This window comes from Rhinolophus hipposideros, assembly GCF_964194185.1.
Source record: "Rhinolophus hipposideros genome assembly, chromosome: 2".
NCBI classification, from domain to species: Eukaryota; Metazoa; Chordata; class Mammalia; order Chiroptera; family Rhinolophidae; genus Rhinolophus; species Rhinolophus hipposideros.
This window is the reverse complement of record NC_138048.1, coordinates 18,057,728-18,082,425: the sequence shown is the minus strand read 5'-3', so window position 1 is coordinate 18,082,425 and position 24,698 is coordinate 18,057,728. Positions and strand designations below refer to the sequence as shown.

General features: G+C 37.0%; 1 protein-coding gene across 1 annotated transcript in view; it reads left to right on the top strand.

Annotated features, from left to right (window-relative positions):
• Positions 1-1,095: 1,095 nt before the first annotated feature.
• Positions 1,096-24,698, top strand: part of GBE1 (1,4-alpha-glucan branching enzyme 1) — a 262,701-nt gene continuing 239,098 nt past the window's right edge. Inside the window, exon 1 of the mRNA XM_081076639.1 lies at positions 1,096-4,938. Coding sequence (XP_080932765.1) covers positions 4,814-4,938 — 125 coding nt within the window. The 5' untranslated portion in view covers positions 1,096-4,813. The remainder of the gene's footprint in view (positions 4,939-24,698) is intronic.

Genomic DNA, 24,698 nt, shown 5'->3' with positions numbered 1-24,698 from the left:
TAGAATTACTAAAATGTGACAGAGATATGAACAAAGGCTGTTGGAAAAATGGTGTTGCTAGACTTGCTTGACGTAGGGTTGACACAAACTTTCAATTTGTAAAAAAAAATTGCAGTATCTGCAAAGCACAATAAAGTGAAACAATAAAACAAGATATGCCTAGTCATGTGCCACATAAAGATGTTTTGGTCAGTGATTGACGACATATATGAGAGTACTTCCATCACATTTTATAATGAAGCTGAAAAATTCCTATTGCCATGTGACATCATAGCTGTCTTAACATCATAGGACAACGCCTTACTCATGTGTTTGTGGTGATACTGGTGTAAACAAACCTACTGCACTGCCAATCGTGTAATAGTACATACAATAACAGCAGTAGGCTATACTATCTAGGTTTGTGTAAATACACTGTATGATGTTCGCACAATGACAAAATTGACTGATGCATTTCCCAGAATGTACCCCATCATTAAGTACATGACTGTACTATACCCTTTTTTAGACTGGACACATACCTTTTTCTTGGTGGACACACACGTAAAAATTCGTAGTTTGATAAGGGGGAGGAACCTTTGCACAAAGGAAAAAGTTTTCCTTCCTTGGAGCAAATGGTCTCTCATTTTGCCCTCTTGGTTGCGAATACTGTATGTAGTGTATGGCCTGTAAAATGCGGTTGCCTTGCATTAGGAAGGGATTTTAGTGGAACTAGTTCCTACAGTTATATAATTCCCCAGCAGTCTAGATACAGAAATGGAGAAGGCAAATCAACTGATAGTTCAAAAAATTAAAAATAGAATTACCATATGACCCAGCAATCCCTCTTCTGGGTCTCTACCTAGAAAATCTGAAAACATTTATCTGTGAAGATATACGTACCTCTATGTTCATTGTAGCATTAGTTATGATGGCTAAAACATGGTAACAACTGAAGTGTTCTTCCACAGATGATTGGATAAAGAAGATGTGGTACATATGACTATTACTCAGTCATAAGAAAAGATGAAATAGTGCTATTTGTAACAACATGAATGGATCTTAAGATTATCATGCTAAGCAAAATAAATAAGTCAGACAGAAAAATTTGAGAGCCATATGATTTTATTCATGTGGGATATAAACTGAAAACAATGAACAAACAAGACAAAAATTCATAGACACAGAAAACAATTTAGTGGTTACCAGAGTGAAAGAAGGGAAGGGGGAAGATAGAATAGGGTAAAGAGGGTCAAATAGATGGTGACCGCAGATTTGACTTTGGGTGGTGAACACACAATGCAATACACAGATGATGTATTATAGAATAGTACACTTGAAACCTATATAATTGTATTAATCAATGTTACCCTAATAAATTTAATAAAATCAATTGATTCTAGTTTAGTTTTTCCATGTAAATATGGTAAATTACAAAGGGACAAGATATTTAATAACCTTGCCAAGTATCATGGCTAGTGGATCTAGCAAGGATAACAAAGGAAGATGTGGTAGACATGACTATCCATCTTTCTTTTTCCATGCGAACTGAATCACCGTTTTATTCAGGTGTTGGGCAGCAGTGCAGTAAGGCAAAGTGAATCCAATTCAAGAAGTGAAGCAAGATTTAAACCAATTATGGTAGTCACATTCCTTTATGTCAGTAGTTTGAGGTGGGTGTGTGACCTTGTCTTAGCTCAAGAAATAGTTTTCCTTTGGGCAAAGGTGCACAGAATAAACACTCCTCTTTCTTTCCTTTAGATGTGGCCTTATGAGGAAATGATGCTTAGAGTGGTGGCAGTCATTTTATGACCATGAGGGGGCAATCCCAAGGTCAAAGCCTACATGAGGAAATGAAAGAACCAAAAATCCTGGGTCCTAAATGACCTTAAAGATCGAAGGGTTATTATCACCCTCTTCTTTCTGAAATTTCTTTTTCTTTTCAGAAACCACTTTTTCCCTTATTCACTCCTGGTTTTTATTTAAAGTTACTTCTTTTTACTTGGACACATCTCTCTGGTTTTCCTTTTTATTTATTTATTGTCTTTTAATGATATTCAATGGGGCGGGGATAGTGTAGTTTTAAAGAATATATTTAATATTATTTATACTTAAAAATCCTTTTTTTTGTATTTTAAAACCAGCTTTACTGAACTGTAATTCACATATCATATGGCTACTTAAAATGTATAATTAATTTAGTCTATCCACAGAGCTGTGCAACCATAAGCATAAAAATTTTTAGAAAATTTTCATCACCCCTAAAAGAAACTCCATTCCCATTAGCAGTCACTCTCCAATCCCTTCAGTCCTGGGAAACCAATACTCTGTCTCAGATTACCTATTCTGTGATCTTTACAACTGAAATTTGTGTTGTTCATTACTAATCTCTAGTACCTAGGAAAGTGGCTAGCACATGGGACTTCAATAAATACTTGTTCAGTAGTGAACAAGACAGAATAAGTCCCTGTTTTCTTGGAGTTTATATTACAAAAGGGGAGAAAAACAAATGAAGACCACATGAATTTTGTTAACTGTTGCACAGTAGAAACTGCACTACAACAGATATTGAGAAATCTATTTAGTGAAAACAGAGGTTTCTAAGAGATGAGTTGACACTTATGCTGAAACCTAAATGAACGCTGGGAAGGAGCCATGAAGAGCCCAGGGAAGAGAATTCACAACAGAGAGAAGGGAACCTGAAGTCTCAAAGCCTACAAAGAACTCAGTGACTACAGAACAGTAAAGCCAGAAGATGAGAAAGTGGTGGAAAGGTGGAAAAGGACCAGATTATGCAAGCCTTTTTAGGGATTGTAAGGAGTTCCTATTTAACTCTAAGTGAACCAGCATGCCATTCAAGTTGTATGATTTATTCCTTGTGCAGTGCCTTACTATTCAAAATGTGTCCCCAACCACTAGCAGCATCACCTCTGCACTCTTGATAATTGCAGAATCTGAGGCCCAACCCCAGAATTAAATCTCTACTTTTAACAAGATCCCCAAGTGATTCATATGCACACTAAACCTTGAGAAACACTAGAGAATGGATTAGGAAAGAATAGAAGAGGGGAAATCAGTTAGATATGTTAGTCCAAGTGCTGCCTGAATGAGTGATAGCAGAAAGGATGAGAAGACTGAATTAGGACATGTTTTGGAGATAGCTGGTTTAGGTCTTTTAGCTGGCCAAGTGGAGAGATTTCAGTAGGCAAGTATCGATATGAACCTGGATTTCTGAGAAAAGTTTAGGATTGCAAATACAGTTCTGTCGGTCTATTGGGTATCCTGCTCTGAGTTTCAAGTGTTGCTTTATAGTGTTTTACATTGACAAATGTTTATGTATTGTCATCTTTATGGAAAATAAGGCACGTCTTTATGAAGGTTGTCAGAGTCCTCCACTTTTTCACTTTGAGGTCCTCTGTTATTAGACATTTTTCAAGTCTTCGTTAACACCTAAACACACACACACACGTTTTGAATGTTTTAAAATTCAAGGCCCAAAGCTGATCAACACTCTTCCTTCTCTACAACCCTTAGGATTCTCCACACCCGTCTTAACTAGGACTGATATTCTCAAGTCTCTCCAATTTCTAGGTACAAAGCAGATTGGAAACTCCTGGGATGGTGGGTTCAATTCCCTTGGTGTACAATTCTGTATTCTTAAAAAAGGATCAATGAGCTAAGAGCCGTTGGGGAAAATTACATATAGAGTCTACATTTTTAAGCCAAAAGAAAGGGCAATTTTTTGCATTATCACTTCCTTAATAAGCGGCACAGCTGAATTTCAATTTACTGGTCATCTCTCTACCATTTCTCCCATCTAGGATAGTTTTGTCAAAAGTTCAGAAATAGCCAAGTAAAACCAATGAATACCAATCGTAGGAAAGTTTACGTTTTGCTTGTGATTTCCAAAAGCATAAGCAAGAACGGACCCAGATCAAGCTAGTCTTGCAATATAAGCTACATTGAGCTTTTTTTTGGTAGAACTGAACTGGGTTTTGTCTGCTCAGGGAATTTTCAAGGCCGGTTTCCATTTATTTTTAAGTTTGTTACAATGATAAAGGCCAAAGGCCTCTTCTTTTCTTTCTTTCTGAGGTACGGGGGATGGGAAAAGGTCTTGCCGTGATTTCAATTTTCAGCCATTGGCCATCCGGAGACTAGCACCCTAACACCAGGGTATCAGTGGGGCTATTCCAGGCTCCTGCCTCTTGTGGTTCAATTCTCCAGACACGGAAAACCGAGCAGATTTCCGGTGAGGAAGTGATGGTAACATTTTCAACGGCAGTACCACATCCAGAGCGGCACTTTTCCCTCACTGTGAACTTACTTGATCTGTCTGAAACCCCGCCGCCACAACGAGAAATTCGCAGAACTCGCGGCAAGTTCCTTTCCCAGGTCACCACACAGACATGTGAAGGGGATGCCGCCAGTGGGAGTTATTTACAGAGCAAAGCGGAGGGTTTGCCGCGGGGCCGGGGCTGGGCTAGGTCGGCTAGACCCGTCTCCTCGGATTTTGCGGGGTGCAGGTGTGGGGAGGAAAAGCGCAGGTGTGACGGCCTCCAGGTGGGAGCCGCGCGCGTGGGAGGGGAGCCCCGGCACCTCCTCCCCACTCGGGACGCGCGTCCGGGGTGAACCGCGGGTCCCGCTCCTCCCCGCCGGCGGGGGGAGCAGGCGGGCAGGCGGCCGTTGTCTCCGGCTATAAAGGGCCGCGGCCGCCACGGCTCGCCTCAGCGTCCTCCGGCTCCGCCCTCGCCGCCTTCCTCTCGGCTCGGGCTCCGTTCCCGCTCAGGCTCCACTCGACCTTCTCGGGCCTCAGCTACTCGGGCTGCGGCGGAAGATGGCGGCTCCGACCCAGTGCTCCGAGGCGGCGCTGGCTGCTGCTTTGACGGACGTCCCCGAACTAGCCCGACTTCTGGAGGTTGACCCGTACCTGAAGCCCTTCGCCCTGGACTTCCAGCGCAGGTACCGCCTGACTCTGTCAGAGTTCTCCTCCCCATCCCCGCGTTCCTCCGGGCGGGACAGCCCGCTTTCCCAGCGCAGGGTTCGGGCTCGGGGTTCGGGCCTGTTCGGCTCCCGGGCGCGTGGCCCCGCCCCTCGCCGAGCCCGTGGCCCCGCCCCTCTCTGGTCCGTGGCCCCGCCCCTCTCCGGGCCCGCCCCTCGGCCAACTTGGAGGCTGGTGCCTTCCGAGGGTGGGTGTGCGGTTGCTTCCCTTCGCTACGTTCAGTGGCTTCTGGAGTTGTTGCCTAACAACTCTGGTTCGCTGACTGGACGCAGAAGCGCTGAGTAAACTTTTCTCATCTCCTGTGCCTTCCAATCAGTGCCTTTGCTCCATGGAGGACGTGCTTTGGCTCCTAGTGCTCGTTTCCTCCGGGGCCGACGTGCAGGCAGGCAGCGCTGCTGTAGGGTTTCTGACTTTTCTGTGCCCCAGGGCGGTCCTGTGCATAAGCGTTGGCCTTAAACCCGGCGTGGGGAATGTCGCCTTGACATTTTTCCAGTTCATTTCACAGCAGAGACTGTGGTTTTTATATCCAACAGGATTCTTTCAGGCAGCTTTCGTTCTTACTGATATTACCCCTTCTCAGAGAAGATTAGGCCTAGCCGGCCTCCCCCCTGCCCCTGGGCCAACGTGGAGGAGTAAACATCCAGCAACATTGACCCGTGTTTGGCATGGCCGTCTTGCAGACGGAGAAAGGCAAAGAAAGACACACTTCTAGAGGCCTGTTTAGGATGCTTTAGTTTTAGCTTGACTCTTATGCTGTAGTAAATTGGTTTACCATAATGAAGTTGCTGGTTTACTAATTCTACTTGTCAGCTCAACTTAAAAGGCATGCTATTAAAGATTTTAGTAGTTGTTGTACTAGTTATAGTAGTTACATTTGTGAGATGAGGATGTTGTGATTTAATGGTTTCTGCCCTCTTAGCCTAGCCACTTGAAAATAAAAACAATTATGGCACTAGAATATACATGGTCAAATTTTCAAGTAACGGAAAACCTCTAGCTACTTAGCTATTTTAGCTGGAAAGAAGCTGCATTGGGCGTAATGAAATACTGTTAAGGAATTTGAAAAAAAAATCTTAAGATCATCACCCGACATTGTCATTTATTACCTGTATTCAATTTAGCAACTGTTTATTAAGGAATTCCTGCGGGACACAAAGTTGAAAATACCTCATTCCAGAGCTGTTTTCGGATGAATGAGCCCTTAAAATAGTCACCTTGAGCTGTTGCTCAGTTAATCAGATGATTGGTCCCTTATATGAGCCATATGGTAAATAGGCTTGTGAAATTGCTTTAAGTATTTACAATATATGCTTTCGAAGAAACAGTGCATAACCTTCATAGTTCAAGATTAGATTTGATTTAGAGATAGTTAAAACATTTTAGAATGAAAGACGGTGGCCAGACTTTTTCATGTGATTATTCATGATGGACTATGCTTAGTAAAAGGACACGTAAGACATTTCTAAAAGAAGAGCTGTGGACATGTTTTGTCTGTTTCTGCTCATCCCCCTTTTAAAAAAAAATGATCACAAGCAGACAAACATCCCTTGTTAAGTGTTTCTTTCATGTAATTCACTTCAATTCCATCGGGATCGAAGCAGTTATGATCCTCTGTTATGGTTTGTCAAAACTAATGAGAGTGACCAAGGCCAGAATAAAGAAGTGGGGGCAATCCAGTGTTCTTGGTGAGAATGCTGGTCCAGTGGGCCCTTGTGCCTCACTGACCTGGATTCTCCTTCCGGCCTGGTTCTGAGTAATTGCCATTTTCCAGCACACATGTTCCATTTAGGCCTATCAAATATAATTTGACATTTGGCACTGGTAATTTTTACTATTAACAATTGAAGAATAAAAAATTCCTCCTTCATAAAATTTTGTTCTGATACTTTCCTATTTTTTGTTTATTTTATTTATTTATTTTTAATTAAAGTTTATTGGGGTGACAATTGTTAGTAAAGTTACATAGATTTCAGGTGTACAGTTCTGTAATAATACATCATCTATATATCACATTATGTGTTCACCATCCAGAGTCAGTTCCCTTTCCATTACCAAAAATTGGATCCCCTTTACCACCCTTACCCTCTGGTAACCACTTCTGTTTATTTTTAATAACCTACCGGTGCAGTGTGTTTTTGGCCTAACACAAATATGCAGCCCATCAAACGTTTAGGTGCAAAATACATGCTTATTAAGGAGTGAAGAAAATTTAGAGTAATATAAACAACAGTATGTAAGAATGGTGATGGGAGAGGCAGTTTCTTCTCATTGGTTGACTGTCTCATCCTTCCCCAACTAAGGTATCTTCATTAGAAATTCTGTTATCTACATTTGTTGTTCTTGTTTACCTTTTCTTTAACTGTAAGGATGTTGAGTCATGTGTGAGGATTAGTGAATTACTCTGTGCCATGGCAGTCACTCAAGGATGTAGGCTAAGGAAGGCTTCATTTTGAAACATGCTTTCTACAGTGTCAGTGGCAAGAAAAAGAGAACATGTTGAACTATGCACTCTGTTTCTTATAGCTTTTGCCTGAGTCACTTCTGCTGATATAGTGGCCAGTGCAAGTCAAGTGTGACTTGTGTGCCATGTGTGTGGAATAAGAATTGAGATTTGTGGATGGCCTGAAAAACAACACAATTGCAACAACACTTGTCTATACCTTGTGTTTAAAGTTCATATAGTACTTTTAGATAGATACATTATGGCATTTGATTTAATCCTCATAACAAAACCACAAGGTAGGAAGGGTGGGCATTTTTGTTTTTCCTGTTTTACAGATGAAGAACCTGAGATTTGGTTTAAGTTCATATGACTAATTAGTGCTGCAGCTGTAGTTAATCTTTCCTTATTAAAACTGTTCTCTGAAAGTTCACAAACAATGACTTCTTGGTAATTTAGTGAATACCTCTTTTCTCCTCTTTATTCCTAGTAATAAAAAAACTGAATTTATGTTTTTTTTTCTACCCAACCTGTTTGTCCCTTTCTACCCTATCTGTGCATACCTTTCTTCATCTATCAACTGCTCAAGCTTAAAACTTAAGAATTATCCTTAGTTACTCTTCTCCCCTCCTTTTCTCTAATCTCCATGTCTAGTCAATTATAGCTCCTATTTTTCAAATATGTGCCACTCTACATTCCTGCAGTTTTCATCTTACGTGGTTGCTACCATCTCTAGCCTGATTTACAAAAACCAGCATCATAATTGTTAACCGTTTTCAAATCTTCTCAACAATTCTTTATGGCTCTTAAGGTATACTGCAGACTCTCATGAATTACAAGATCTTGTATTATCTGATCCCTATCTATATTTTTATCCTCATCTTTGGACCCTCCCTTTTAGTCTGCACCATCTAATAAGAGGGAGCCTAAGGGTAGAGAAGTAGCCAGGATGCCTGGGGCCATTCTGTAAGGGACACTAAATTAACACTAGAATAAATTGGAAACATGACATCTGTTTTACAGATGTATTCCTTTCTTAAATATTGAAGAGTTTTATTTCTTACTTGGTGTAGGCTCACAAGTAGTTAGAGGTCTAGAAAAATCACTGAATGAAAGGTGAGAGAGAGCAAGAACTAGAAATATTTCCTGCTCTTTATCAGAAAAGTGACTCTTTTAGCTTAGTAGAAATGAATTAATAAATGAATCCTTTTCTTTGTTTAATTTTTATTAATAGAAAATAACTTTCTCTATCTCATCAAATAGATCTTTAACAAATGTTTAAATACTATCAGTTTGAAGTGTGCCAGAATGTTCTCCCGTCTTGGATGATACACGTTTGGTCTGGCCCTAGGTCCAGCTGTGCTTTTGAGCATACTGTTTCTTCTGCTTCTATGGTATGTTGTAAGTTCCTACACATGCTTCAGGACATTGCGTAGATATTTATGATATGCCTTCCCTAACTTCTCATTTTTCAGCCTTCCTCCCTCCAACTTGAACACTCTTCATCCTAAGGATTACCATCCACTGTACTGTCGTTGTCTTTCTGCCCTTTTGTATCCTGCACTACATGATTTGCTCTCATAGGTGGGCTCCTTATTTGCGCACTGTTGTATTCTGAGTTTGTAGAACTATACCTGGCTTATTGGAAACAGTACAGTATTTGAACGTGCAGAAGAGTGAATGAATGTCTTGTTTTTCTCTTTTCCACATCAGTAAGTCTCTAGTCAACTCACCCAAAGCTAAAAACGTTTGGAATGCTAGGCCGGATGGACAGAGAAGAAGCAATAGTTACCAGGAGGTTATGTGTGATAATCTGGGGAAGGGGAATATGTCTTCAAGTGAAGAGCGAAAGAGAACCAGAGAAGATCAAGAAAATCATTATTAATTAGATACTTCCATATTCCACTGAGACTAGTGGTTTAATCACTGAAGGAATGCTCTGAGAGAGCCTCGGGTTAAATTAAGTGCCCAGGAATGGGAGGAGAGGGTTTTGTGAGCTCAAGTGTGTTAAGTATTATAATTACAGTGAATGTCTCTATTTTGTTAGAAATAAAAATAGCTTTTACATTGGTATCTGAATCAGAATTGGAAAATAGTTTGGATTTGGTATTATCAGCAATCACGCCAAAAATTGATTCTCACAGCACAGAGTTTTAAATCATAGCTGAATGGTGCACTTTTTTCCCCCTCAGTGCCTGGATAAGTTGTGAGCTCTGAGGAAAGTCAAATGTCAGTGATTCTAGAAGGCAGGGAAGAACAGGAGCTTACCAGATGCTCCTCACCTGCTCTTCTGTACCAGTGGATTCATTTGCCCTTTGCAGCTGAGATCTGTACTAACTCCACAGCCATTCCGGCATTCTCTATAGTGAAGGGCAAGAGGCTGTGGCCTCTTCTCATTTCAGAGTGCCTCAAAATGACTTGATGGAGGAATTTGGTTTCGTTTAGCCTTCTGCACCTGCCGCACAACCTCCTGAGAAGTGGCACTTTTTGTGGTAACTTCTTAGAGAATTCAGTTCAGCCCCCCCCACCATGCTGGTCCTAGTTAGTAAGATGATGATACCCTCCCAGTGAAAGGTGCTATAGTTTTGGACTAAGTATATCATGCTACTGTTACTTGAAAACGTGTTAAACTTCAGTTATACATTTATAGATATTAAAGCCAAACTGGAAAGTGTTTTCATTGGAGAGAATTGTTGCTACTACCAGGTGCCTTTCACGCTAAAGTAAGTTTATTTTTCACTAAAGAGTAGATGCTCTTGCGGTGATGTCTGTGCCTTAGTAGATGTTCACCTCTGTTTTGAATCCAGGGTTCTTGGTGTTAAATATCCAAAAGCAGCCCTGTTCTGTTTTGTGTTTAGGGTAACAGGAATCCAGTACATTACCAAAAGGTAAAATCCCCCATTAACCATATGTTATACATTCTGCATTCAATAATTTATTACACAATTCTATTGCAGTTTACTTGAAATTGTTTAAGTTCTGGTGACTAACCTGGAAAAGTTGATTGATTTTTGATGTTTAAAATGATCAGAATAATTTAGATTCTAAATTTAGTTCCTTCACATATAAAATGGAAAAAAACAATATAAAAACATTGCTGGCTGACCATGTTGCAAAGTACAAGAGCAAGTCAAGACTTGAATTTTAACTCTCTTAAGTGCTAAATAGTTTGGAGTCCAAGAAAAAATGAATCAACTTCTGTGAACCTTCGTTTCCTCTTCTGTAGAATATGGGTGGGACCCACCTTGTAGGGGTGTTAGGGGATCCTTCTTTTTCCCAGTAGAGCGATTGTGTGAATGAGGTGAGGAGGTGGTAATTTTAGTCATAGTCTAATAGAGAAGGAAGAGAATATGTTTAAACTTTGATCCTTAATTTGGGGAGGAAATAATAAGGCAATTGCCAGTTTACTAGAGCTGAAGGCAAGATGAGTCCGGGATATAATGAGCACAAAGCTCCTTTTATTGAGAGAGGTAAATGCTAGCCTGCAGAAACTCAAAATCACTCTTCTCTTGATCTTCCTGTTCTTTTTTTTCTCTTCTTTCATCTGATTGCTAAGTGTTCATATTCTTGGGCATCAAACAGCTGCAGGGATTTTCTTCTTCTTGAACTCTAGATGATTGGAGGCATAGTCACATCGAGTTTACTAATAGCAGAAATAACTTTGAAAATAAGAAGAAAAATACATAATAGCAGCTTAAAAGTTTGAAAATGAAAGAATTATACACTAGAGTCTGAACGTATAATCTGTTCGTAAGAAAAAAAAAATAAAGCCTATGTCTTGCCTTGTCTTTTCTCCCCCCTCTCTGTTTTACAGTTGATGATTTCAGTTATTTTCAATATGTTTCATTTTGCAATGAGATGCATAATACAAAGGAATGGAATATTCATGTGTATTTTAGTAGGTCTATAGAACAGTGAATTAAAATGAGACACATGATAAAATCAGTTAGGCATTTAGGTCTGTGTAACAGAAAACCCAACATACCCTTAATTAACAGAAAATCCCACAAAGTGAGTTATTGAAACGGAGATTTGTATTTTCACAAAGACAGTGAAGGTAAGTAATTTGGGCCTTAACCTGGACCCATCCTTCTTTATCTTTTAGCTTTACTGTCTTTAGCAAATAATCTTTACTGTTATGCTTAGAATATGTGGTGGGCATATATTAATTTTCCTGTAAACTCCATCTAGTTCTTTCAGTTGACAGAGTGTTGAGCAGAACTGTCACATGGTCATCCTCAGCTAAAAGTGAGCCTGGATTATCAAGGCATTTAGTTGCACACACATCTTCCTGAGAAATGTCCTTTTGCTGCTCATGTGGCAGCTTCCCAAGAGGAGACTACATCTGGCTAAAGATGGGCAGTTCCAGCGAGACCCTGGTGTAGTTCTTCAATATTGTATCTGTGTAGAAATCCTTCTGAGCAGAATCCAGATGTTTCCACTCCTCCTGAGAGACGTGTACAGCCACATCCTTCAATATCACCAACCCCTGGGTCATGCCTTTCATGTTACTAGACCTGATCTGTATTTTTCTGAACACTTTTCTTGGGGAATACAGAGACTTTTGGTTGCTCTGGTCCAACGTGAGCCGATCCGGTCTCCTCAGCTACCTGGCCTCACAACTTGGGAGCACCTCCATCTTCTCTTTTTAATTTCATAGATATTTTACTTTTTAAAATAGAGTGTTTTGAGAGGAAATGAGTTCATCAGTTACTAATGTTTTTTCCCCTATCCTCTAGGCTCATTAAAAAAATGATCTGATTTATCAAGTTAGTTGGAGAATATTGTATTTGTGAGGTTAGAAAAAATAGCTAAATTAAAGATGTCAATTAATTTATGTCTAATCTTTAAAACACAAATTGTCTTTTGTTATCTAAAGACACACAAGCTTATGAGGGCTTTAGCATTATACCTTTCTGTGCTTTACTTTTTATGTATTTATTCATTTAAAATTTTTTTTTGACATTTATTAGTTTCAGGTGCACAAAACAATGTAATAGACATTTATCATTTATGTCCTTCACACAGTGACAACCTCCCTCCTGCCATCTACTACCCCTCCAACATCGCACACAGCCATTACGTTTCCACAGTCTCTATTCCTAATGCTGTACTCTGCTTCTTGTATATATATATGTATGTGTATATACATATATATATATATATATATATATATAAAATTGTGTATATATATGTATGTATAATTGTAGTTAACATTCGTTATTGTGCAGCTTCAGCTTCAGGTGTACAGTGCAGTGATGTGCTTTTCTTTTTAAAAGTTTAAGATGTGGAATTACCTTTCTTCACCGTATACCTACCATAGACTTTTCACATAAATGTAGGATTTTATCATCACAGTTAAGTGTCGTGTTTTGTCTTCCACAATAGGACTAAACAGCAATTTTTGGAAGAATGCGATTCCTGTTTGATGTCAGAATCTAGGATCAATGATCTGGATTCTTATTTATTGTCTTTCCTAGGAGGTTATTATCCATGATCTTTCTATGCTATTATTTGGAGATAATGAGTAACTAATGTCTGAGTTACTGTTGCTTTTCAGTTGTTTTAAAATTTTTCTCCTGAGGACTGGTTATTCAGGATTCTGGAAATTCATAAGCTATATATAGTTCATGTATGTCATTTCTGTACTTCTCCCCACCCCCAACTCTTATCTGTCTGCATTAAAACATACTGATACTTGTGTGTGCTTATTTGTGCCTTTTTTTTCTGTACAAATTTGAGTCTTCCATCCCCTTGACAATTTCAATTGGCAGTGCTGTTTTGTTGCTGCTCTCCCTGTAGTATTAGGTAAATCTCTACTCATAAATGCAGCACATAAGCAGGAAGTTCTTAGAAAGAGAATGTTATAAAAACTGAAGCTTGGTGGTAGCAGGTTCAAGGAACCTTTAACGAGAGCATTTAAACCTTTTAGAGAACATTTAAAAATATAGTAAATTTAGAGAACTGCAAATTGTGTTAGGCTAGATTAAAAAAAAAATTTGGAATAAATACAGACTCATAGGAAGTTGCAAAAATAGTACGCAGAAGGCTCCTGTACCCTTCACCAAAATTGCCCCAGTGGTAATCTCTTGCTTAACTACATATATTGCGGTAGCAAAACCAGGAAATTGACATTGATACCATCTACACGCTTCATTCAGATTTCACCAGTTTTTACGTACTCATTTGTGTGTACATACTTTGCTGTTTTATCACAGGTATATATTAATGTAATCACCACAAAAATGAAGATACAGAACTATTCCATGACCAATAAAGAATGCCCTGTTATATTCATGCTGTGCCTCTTCCCTCTACCTCTAACCTTTGGCAATCACTGGCCTGTTTTCTATCTGTCTAGTGTTCTTTTGTTTTTAAATGTTACAGTAAAAACTAAGATACGGATATTTATGTACGGGTTTTATTTCTCTGGGAGAAATGCCTAGGAGTGCGATTACTGGGTCATATGGCAAGTGTATGTTTAGTTTTATAAGAAATAGCCAAACTATTTTCTAGTGTCTATACCATTTGCATTCTGACTAGAAATGTATGAGGGATCCAGTTTACCTGTATTTGGTTTTGTCACTTTTTTTTTTTTTTTTAATGTTCGCTGTTCTACTAGGTTTGTAGTGATAGATCACCATGGCTTTAATTTGCATTTTTCTGATAGCTAATTTTTTTTGAAAATCATTTAAAATATTATTTATCACCTATATATATATTCTCTATGGTGAAATGTTTATGTCTTTTTTCCATTTTTTAAGTGGGTTGATTTTTCTCTGTGTGGTTTTTTTTTTTTTTTTTTTTTTTACCTCTGAATTTTGTGACTACTTTATATATTTTAGCACAAATCCTTTGTCAGATATTTGTTTTGCAAATATTTTCTCCCAGTCTGTAGCTTGCCTTTTCATTTTCTAAACAAGGTCATTCACAGAGAAAAAAATAATTTTGATGAAGTCTAATTTATTGATTTTTTGTTGTTGTTCTTGAGTGGATTGTGCTTTTGTTATGTTATGTAAGAGCTCTTTTCCTAGCTCTGAGACTTGAAGGTTTCCTGTAATGTTTTCTCCTACACGTTTGTTTTACGTTGAACATTTGAGTCTATAACCCAACTTGAGTTATTTTTTATATAAGGTTTGAGGTTTAGGGCAAGGTTTAATTTGTTGCTTATGGATATTTGATTCCTTTTTTTCAGTTTTATTGAGAAATAAGTGACATACATCACTGTATAAGTTTAAGGCATACAACATGATAGTTTGGTTTACACGTATTGTGAAATGATTACCACAGTACGTTCAACTAATATCCATCTTCTCGTGTAGATACAATAAAAATAAAAGAAAGAAAAAAAGAAAAACAATAGTTTTCCTTGTGATGAGAATTCAGGATTTACTCTTTTAACAACTTTCCTATATACCATAGAACACTAGTTATAGTATAACTAGTTAGTTATAGTCATCATGTTGTATGTTATAACCCTAGTACTTTTTATCTTATAACTGGATACTTACTTTTTAAGATAAAAGATACTTTCTTTTTAAGTAAGTTGGATACTTTCTTTTTAAGATCATAAAGTGATAGACTTGTATTGGGAAGCCACCCGACTAAAAATAGTGTTTAATCAGCTCTGAAATATATGAACAATGACAATCTTTATGTATATTACAGATTATTGAAAGCAGCAGGACCTAATTACCTGTCAGTTTTCTTATTTCTAAGATCTCATTTTAACTTTTGGTTATTATCATAAGGCAGCTCCAAACTTTAGTGATGGGGAAAAATAATTTGTGAAATATATAATATTTTCAAGTAGTTACCTGATGTTAAGAGTTTTTTCAGGTTTTAATTTTCATATTGTTTTGTTTGTCATAACATTATTGATATTACAAAAATATATAAATGTTTATATAGATTCAACTTGTATTTTTATTTTGAAAATTTTATTTTTAAATTTTTCGATTATAGTTGACATTCAATATTATTTTATATTAGTTTCATATGTACAGAGTGGTGATTAGACTTTTATATAATTATAAAGTGATCCCTTGATAAGTCTAGTATCTACCTAACACTATACATAGTTATTGGAATATTATTGACTATATTATGCTTTACATTCCTGTATTGAACTTGTAATTTTAATTTAAGGTTTTTCTTCATGTCTTTTACTTAGAAACCACTTATTTGTCAGTATCACATATTCTTCAGTTTTGCATTGTAAATAATACTGCTTTTAAAAACAACTTTCATTCATTTTGTCTGTTTACTTGACTTAAAAGACAAGTCTCCAAAATTTTTTTTTGCTATACTCTCATTTGTAGGAATGAATTCGTTAAATCTTAACTAAGGTAATGTTAATATTTCCTAAGTTTACTTTTTATCTAATGGAAATTATCCTTTGGTTTATTTCAGTCTTAATACTTACGTTGATGTCTGTCAAGATTCTGGTGGTATTAATATATTATAAATAAGAGCATGTCAATTTCCAAACAGAAATTAGTTAGATGTTGAGAGATGAAAGTTATTAGTACATTTATTTGGCAAAATTTGGAAAATTTATGAATAAGATAGCTAAACTTTAAACAGAATAGAGAGGAACTTTTGAGGTTTTATTCATTTTACAATGATTCTCTGTGATAAGTCATAGACATTAACATCCAATAGAGACTTCTGCCAACTTACTGATAATAAGTTATAACGATCCCAATAATAATTATTATTACAATTTATACACATATATGTCATTTTACATACTTGTGTCTGAGGGCTGCATTTCTAGGAAGCTCCCAGGTGATGCTGATGCTGTTTCACAGATAATATTTGGATTATCAAGGCATATGGTCCCAACCTTAGTTCAAAACTGAGTTTAGTAATGAACCAAATTTTATTCTGTAAATATTTACATTATGTGTTCTTATTTTTTGAAAATAAGTAATCCATATATACTAATATGGTTAACTAGAGGTTATTTAGTTTTTTTAATGGTCACAATTATTTTTCTACCTATTGTAGGTTAAAGGGGTTTTATTTTAGTTTTATCAAAGTTGCATTTTCTTACGTCTGAATTGTGAATTTCATGGTTGCATATTGGTTTTTAGGAGAAGATACAGAAGGTGACCCCATAGAGAAAATTATTCCCCACACTGGTAGTCCAGCATGTACATGGGCATCTGAGCATAAACTGTTTTCATTAATTTGATTATTTCACAAACCTTTTTTCAACATCCTTTCTGTCCTAACTATTTTGCTCTGTGGAAGCAGAACAAGTATGCATAAGATAGGCTTCCCACCTGACAGGAACGCTAATTGGGAAGATGAACAAGTAAGCACATATTTGTGCATAAAACTCAGAGTAATACAGGTGAAAGCATATACTTTTCTGTTAAGGAAGGAGAATATATATCACAAAGAAGTTTATTTGAATTGCCTTAAATTCTTAAAATTATTTCTCTTTAAAAGGAGGACTGAGTCTTGAAGAATACAGACAAAGCCTATGAAACTTTTCTGGAAAGAGTCGAAAGTATGATAGTGAAGACATTTATCTTCATTGAAACTGTAATAGAGTTATGTGACCTTTAGACAGCTTTTGTAGCTCTTAAGTGAAAGTTTACTTGCAAAAATGGTTCAGTTGCAAAATGTGCTTGTGTAAGAAATGCCACATTGTGTTAACAACTGAAGCCTGTTAGTCTGTAAATCACATTTGATAAAATATCAGTAAGTTTGTTTATAACAGATGAGCTCATTTTGGAAGGGATCGTGGAGTATTTTTAGAAGCAATGAGGCAATTCCTAAGTAAGCTAATGGCACTTATTCCTGAATGAGTCAGGGGGACATTTTGGAGTGTCACCCAGTAGGCCTGTTCCCACAGATGCAAATGAATGCTAAATTCCTCCTCTTAACCCCATCCTAAGTGTCTCACCTAGATCAGCACTATCCGATTAAAATATAATATGAGCCACATAGGTAATTTAAAATTTTCTAGTAGCCACATGATAAAGGTAAAAAGAAACAGACAAAAATGAACTTTTATAATATATACTATGTAACCCAGTGTTTTCAAAATACTGTTCTAATATGCAAGTAAAAATTACTGATGAAATATTTTACATTTGTTTTTCACACTAAGTCTTTGGACTTGAATGTGTATTTTGCTCTTACAGCACATCTCAGTTGGGACTAACCATATTTTCATGTGGCTGGTGGCTGCCATATTAGAGAGTGCAGATTTAGATTATGTGTTCGGGAGAATAGCTTTTCTAGAAAGAGTTGGTATGACCTGTACAAACATTGAAGGGGAAGATTAAGGAGGGAGAAAGTTTCACTCAGCTATGTGTTTATGGTTAACAGGGGACAGGAAGAGATTCTGATTTCGCCTAACAAAAGAGAGTCAGCAATTATTGACCAGTGACATTTTTTTTATACTTGAAGAGAAATAAATGGATGGTATCTTAAATGTAAATGTGGAGACATGCCACATCCTTAATTAACTGGGGCTGACTAAGTAGCCACATTTTCCCCAAGTTGTTTGGTATGATTTTGTCTACACTGTTCTTTTGCTTTAGGCGACTTTTCTTGATGCCATATTTTCATATGCTGAATGCATTACATCTGTCCCGTAAAGCAAAAACAAAAACCAAACCAAAACAAAACAAAACAAAGACATAGGTCAGCCAAAGTAAATCTGGTCTTTCTTGATAAAGTGATTGAGATCAGGTGGCTTCTCTGTGCTCTGAAAGTCCTAGACCTTTCAGGGTGTGCCAACTTCACGTTGACTCAGTCCAAATAACAGCTGTTCCTGACTTCCTTCTCCTAAGAATCTCGCTTATGTGCAGTGACTCATTATGACTTGCATTATTCCTGAGTTGGTCTCTGCTTGTAAGAGAGGAGGGCTTGAAAGGATTCCTCCTCAGTCACTCTTCCAACTATCCACAGTGTGTTGGGTGTGTGTGCGTTCACAAACACATGTGTCTTGTGTCTCATGTTGTTTTCTTCATGACTTGATTTTCTTATTCTAGATGGTAGTTTCTTCAGTGTTTATACTTTTTATTTATTTTGCACCTATCATATTGCATACTTAGTAGTTACCCTTGTAATATTAGTTAAAAACATTACCATTTATAAAAGTATTTGCCTTCGTGAGCTGTCCGTCAGATTCTTCTTATGAAATGCTATTTTTCTCACTGTGGCTGTTCAATACACGCTGACTCACTGAGCATCTCTGGGGTACTAGAGGTGTGTTTTGAATTTATGAAAAGAATATATTTAGGGAAGACATTATTCTCTTCTAGGTGTTTTCCAGAAGGCTTAGAATAGAGATTTCCACTCAAGGGGTACTGCAAGTCGATATTGACTGGGGGGGTCCTGTCAAGCTTGTTCTGTAATATTAGAAATATAGGAATATTTATTACCATTGTTATTGGAAGGTCCCTAGAAACGCTTGAAAGTAATTCTATCATGTAGTGGTCTGTGGTGGGCAAAACCTCTCTCACATACAGCTTAACCTTTCTCATGTCTAATACTACTCATGAAGAAGATTGTAATTTGTGCTTTGTGCTTTTATCAGGTTTCTGTTCCCAATGCAGTTAGTGTAATTTTTCATTTAGTAACAGTCCTCGGGCAATTCTGTTTAACAGTGTTCTATTTCAGAACATTCTTCTATTTATAAAAACTTCTTTTGCCTCAGGCCCAACATGTTTTTCCAGCCAGGCCAATAGTAATTTCTATCTTTGCTGGCTTCATTCACCTTCACTGTTAAAATTCTATATGGGTTTCCTTGGAATGGCTGGCTGGCTTTCTCTCCTCTCCTCTCCTCTCCTCTCTCCTCTCTTCTCCTCTCCTCTCCTCTCCTCTCCCCTCCCCTCCCCTCCCCTCCCCTCCCCTCCCCTCCCCCTCTCTTTTCTTTCTTTCTTTCTTTCTTTCTTTCTTTCTTTCTTTCTTTCTTTCTTTCTTTCTTTCTTTCTTTCTTTCTTTCTTTCTTTCTTTCTTTCTTTCTCTCTCTCTCTCTCTCTCTCTCTCTCTCTCTCTCTCTCTCTCTCTTTCTTTCTTTCATTTATGGCATAGCAGTTGCTGGGATGCCTGTGTTTTCTATTTGATGATATTATTTTGGTTCAAATCTGTGTTAGTTTTCTGGGTTGTAAACCAGACTTTGTTTTCTTAATGAATAGAGTTTTAACTTTCCGCCTGAACTTTCAGTAATCCACAAAATTTTCTTGAACAGCAGTATTCACACTAGAATAAGAAACGGTTTAACTGATTAAAAAAAAAAACACACACACACACATTGAAGTTCTTTAATAGGTAGCAAATTTCCTTTTTAAGGTGGTATCTTAAAAATGAGTGAAACAAATTACTTGAATTGCCATCCCAGATGATTATTAATTAGGCTTGAATTTGGCTTGAGACAAAACAGCATTCTAAGTTGAGGCTTTGGAAGCTGCTCTTGGGTCTGAATTTGGTAATAATGTCATACTTTAGAGGGATTTATATTTTTAATGGGGAAAGTCTCATAAACAAAGGCATACAAGAGAAAGCCTTTCTTTGTTCTTTTATCATTAGCCACTTCTGGTGTACGCTGAGGTAAATTTTGAAACATCTTTTACATTATCAAAGTTTTCAAGAGATTTTAGGGTATATATAGAGAGACCGAGGGCAAAACTAAAATTAGAACTCTGGCTGTGCTATAAATATGTATATACATTTGTACACATCATACGTATCGTGTGTGTTTGTGTGTATAAGTGCCTTTTATATCATGTCTTCTCTAACTTGGAATAGATGTTTCTTCATTTATTGTGCTGCTATCTGTGTCCCAACATTGGAGAAAATGGGGATTTTCCTTTCTTCCGGGATAGTCAGCATAGTGTTAAAAAAAGGAGAAAAGAAGAGTACTTTTTTGGGTTACAGTTTGCATTTTAAATTTCATTGCTGTTCCTCTCAACTTCCATCTGTGTTGATATTTGGGAGTTTTGCTGTTGCTCTTTCTCAAGTGGAGGGGAAAAGCTTAAAACAGAATTTACTCTTTTAAATACAACCGAGGCTCTATCACATCATGATTCACTCCAGGTTTGAGTACTGTTTCTTTGGCTAAAAAAAAAAAAAAAAAAAAAAAAAAAAAAAAAAAAAAAAAAATCAAACATTTTGTTGAACGAAATGTTTCTCAAGCTTAAAACACTACTAACTGTTATACATTATTAACAACCATTTTTTGCACTAATAGAAATTCAGGCTGAAAATACAATGATAAGTATTAAAACTTTAGACACTTAATATTTTATGGCATCCAAGAGATGTTTTCATACAGATGTAGTATTAGTTAATTGCTATTTATTAATGCCATTTTGGTTTTATTTTATTTTACTTTCCTTTTAAATTAAGGCTTATTTATGACCTAGTAAATAGTGAAAATGTGGATAGGCCACAAATAGCCAGATTGGGTATTGTATCACTTCTGTTAGCTCTATGCTCAATTTTATTATTTTTTAACTTTCTAAATTCCAAGCTTTTGGCATCTTTCTTTCTCCCCCTCCTCTTCCCCCTCCCGCCCCCCCATTCTCCGTGTGTGTGTGTGTGTGTGTGTGTGTGTGTGTGTGTGTGTGAGAGAGAGAGAGAGAGAGAGAGAGAGAGAGAGAGAGAGAGAGAGAGAGAGAGAGAGAGAAGGGAAGGGAAGGAAGAGAGGAGAGATCTTGGCTGAATAATTAGTTGCCTGTATTTCTGTCCAGTGACTAACAGGATTCCCTGTTTGATTCCAGTTTTGTTCAGTTTGGATCATGACAGAACATCATAAATTGGGCAGTGTAAACAACAGAAATTTATTTCCCACAGATCCAATGTCTGGTGAGAGCACTCTTTCTGGTTTGCAAATGTCTGCTCCATATATTGTTACCTGGCAGAAAGGGGAGAAAGAGAGGGAGGGACATACTTAACTTACAAAGAATGAAAGGATGCAAATAATTTATACTAGATTTCTTTGTGATGTTTCTGTGTTGGCGTGATGTAGTAGAATTGTTGTATGTTAGTGAGTGTATTTGTTTATTGACTGAATGCATTCATGAAGAATGAGACCCTTCAACATAATTTCCATATAATCTTAATAAAGCTAACCGGTAATTCCAGAGACAACTGTACATTCATTAGGTTATCAGCCATATTTTTGTGGTAGCTGAGCTTTTTATTCTGTCTTCTTGCATACTATTTGTTTTCCCTGGTTTTATTTTTGGCTATAACCTTTAATTTGATTTTTCGGCTGGTTAGCTATTTAGAGGAAAGTGATAATACCCTGTTTCTCCGAAAATAAGACCTAGGCGGACAATTAGCTCTAATGTGTCTTTTGGAGCAAAAATTAATATAAGACCCGATCTTATTTTACTATAATATAAGACAAGGTCTTACATTACATTACATTACATTACATTATATAAGACCCGGTATAATATATAATACCATGCCATGCCATGTCTTATATACGACCGGGTCTTATATTAATTGGTGCTTTAAAAGACGCATTAGAGCTGATTGTCCGACTAGGTCTTATTTTCAGAGAAACATGGTAGCTGATAAGAAATTAGTGTTATACCCTTATTTATAACACATATTTAAATGATGGTGTTTGCAGGCTAATCCAAGATCAGCCATTTGAGAATTTATGAGAGTTTCAGCTATGAATGGATTTTTTTTTTTTAAACTGGTGTAATGCTGGCCCTTAAGAAAAGCCAAAACAAAACCCCAAAACCCCAAAACATTGAATTACAAACTAACTGGTCACGTGTTGGAGGCCATCTCACTTTTAATTGTCCATTTCCTAGTAAATACATTAGGCAGAACCTATAATTGCCGGAAATTGCTGCAGTAAGCAGCCAAAGGCTACAGGATAAGGCCCAGAGTTGAAAATGGGGCTTATGAGATAAAGTCATTGAGAGATTTTGCTTTCTCTCTCTAACTATGCAAATAGCCAGGAATAGTGCCTCTGGATCAGCTGTGGGTCTGGTTAAAATGAAGATGCTGTACGTCTGCCAAGTTCCCAGGTGCTGCTACTGGACGACAATTTGAGTAGCAAGGTCAAAAAAATGCATGAAGTTGTTGATTATAATCACTGCCCACCTTTTTACCCAATATTATCACTTTATTTCTTTTTCTTCCTTTCTTATTCTTACTTTTTTTGGCATTAGTTGCCAAAACATACTTACCTATGTTTTCAGTGAAATCATAATCTTAATAAATTATAAGAATCTAAATTTCTTCTTTTCTCTGCATTGCTTGTAATGCATAAAAAATATATCACTGCTAAATTCTTGCAAATCTTTCAGCTAAGGTTAATTTTGTGCCTTTATACCTATTTTACAATAAAGGATTCTGTGATGTTGCTACTTTGAGAGACTCATTTAAGATGGTAGAATTTCTCTGTGCAAGCGCCTACCTCAGTCTAATTATCTTCACATTGTGCTAAAATATCCCATGTTAAAATGAACAGAGGTAGTCTAGTGATCATGTTTCAGTAGAAGTTGTTTCAGTAGAAGTTGTACTGTTTGCCTCAAAGCACATTCTCTCAAAGGTTTTTTTTTGTTGTTGTTTTTTTTTTTTTGCCTGTGGAATGGAGTTAATATGTCAGGATTTCACCACTACTGAATCATGATTTAGATTTGCAATTAGAAAATCATTCATTTTGCCACCTGGCTTTTCTTAAAATCATCCAGCATCTAATACTTATATATCCACACATGCAGAGAAGGAAATTATTTTCTTGTAATCTGCTGTGGAAAATTAATGCATGAAAATACGTTGGCAAACTGCTCTGTAGCAGTGGTCATTTCAAAGGAAATTATGTTCATTTTACGAAGGGGAAGCAGTACACATGGATTTTGGGGTGAGATTAGGTTTGAGTTTTGGCTGTGCCTTAGGACTTCATTTCACTGGTCCAGCATTTCTGCCTATGTGAAAATGAGTCAAAAAATACTTATGTGCCAGAGTTGTTCTGAGGATTAACTTCAGCAGGAAGATGTGTTTAAGACATTCAGCATGTTGCCTGGCAGATATTAAGCACTGAAATAAGTAGTATCCATTTTTAACATTATTTAATATCACATTTTCTTGGAGCTAAGACAAAATTCAGGTATGAGACAAAAAATGAAAAAGAATCGGTTCAATAAAAGCATTGTAATACATAATGGTTAATTTTTATTTTTCATTGTTTATTATGGGCTATAAAAGTGAACTATAGAAACTGAAGCAAAATCCATGCCTAATTCATATAATGCTTGGATACGTGTTTTTAGTTAAACACAAAAATAAGAAAATTAGCAGAAATATATTCTAAATAAGTTAATCCTCAAAGGATGATAGCCTAGTTAAAATGGGCTTAATTTGTTTGGGAAGCCTCATGGAAAAGACTCAAGTCAATAATGAAAACACTCTCAAACAAAATCAAGTCAGCTGTAGAATCAGTGCCCACATAATTGTGTTCTCTAAGTTGATGGACAGAGTAAACTATTTTTCTATTAAGGAAAGTTAGATTCTTCGATCCAGACTCTCCTGAAATAGGTGCTAACTCACTCAGTGTTTACCAGGAAATACATTAAGTTCTAGGTGTGCTTCTTTTTTTTTTTTTGTTCTTGGGCAATTATAGCCCAAGTTGGAGGTAATCAGAATAATATAGTGATAAATGCTATAATGGTATAGTAATCCCCCCCCTTTTCTGCAGTTTCCATGGTTTCAGTTCCCGTGGTCAATTTAGGTCTGAAAATATTAAATGGGAAATTCCAGAAATACACAATCCATAAATATAAATTGAGTGCTCTTTTGAGTAGTGTGATAGAATCTTATACAGACCTACTCCATCTCGCCTGGGATGTCAATCGCCCTTTTGGCCAGTGTCTCCAAACTGTGTACACTCCCTGCCTGCTAGTCACTTAGCATCCAGGTATGGTATCCCAGTGCTTATGTTCACGTCACCCTTATTTTACTTAATGATCCCAAAGTGCAAGAATAGTGATGCTGGCAATTGGGATATGCCAAAGAAAGTGCTTTCTTTAAGTGAAAAGATGAAGTTCTTGACTTGATAAGGAAAGGAAAATGTTTATGCTTAGGTTGCTGAGATCTACAGTGGGAATGAATCTTCTGTCCATAAAGAGGGAAAAATAAATCCATGCTGCTTTTGCTGTTGTACTTCAAGCTGTAAAGTTATGGCCACAGTGGGTGATAAGTGCTCGGTTAAGATGGCAAAGGCATTCATTCCATTTGTGGGTGGAAGACATGAACAGAGAAGATGTTTTGATTGACAGCAATGTG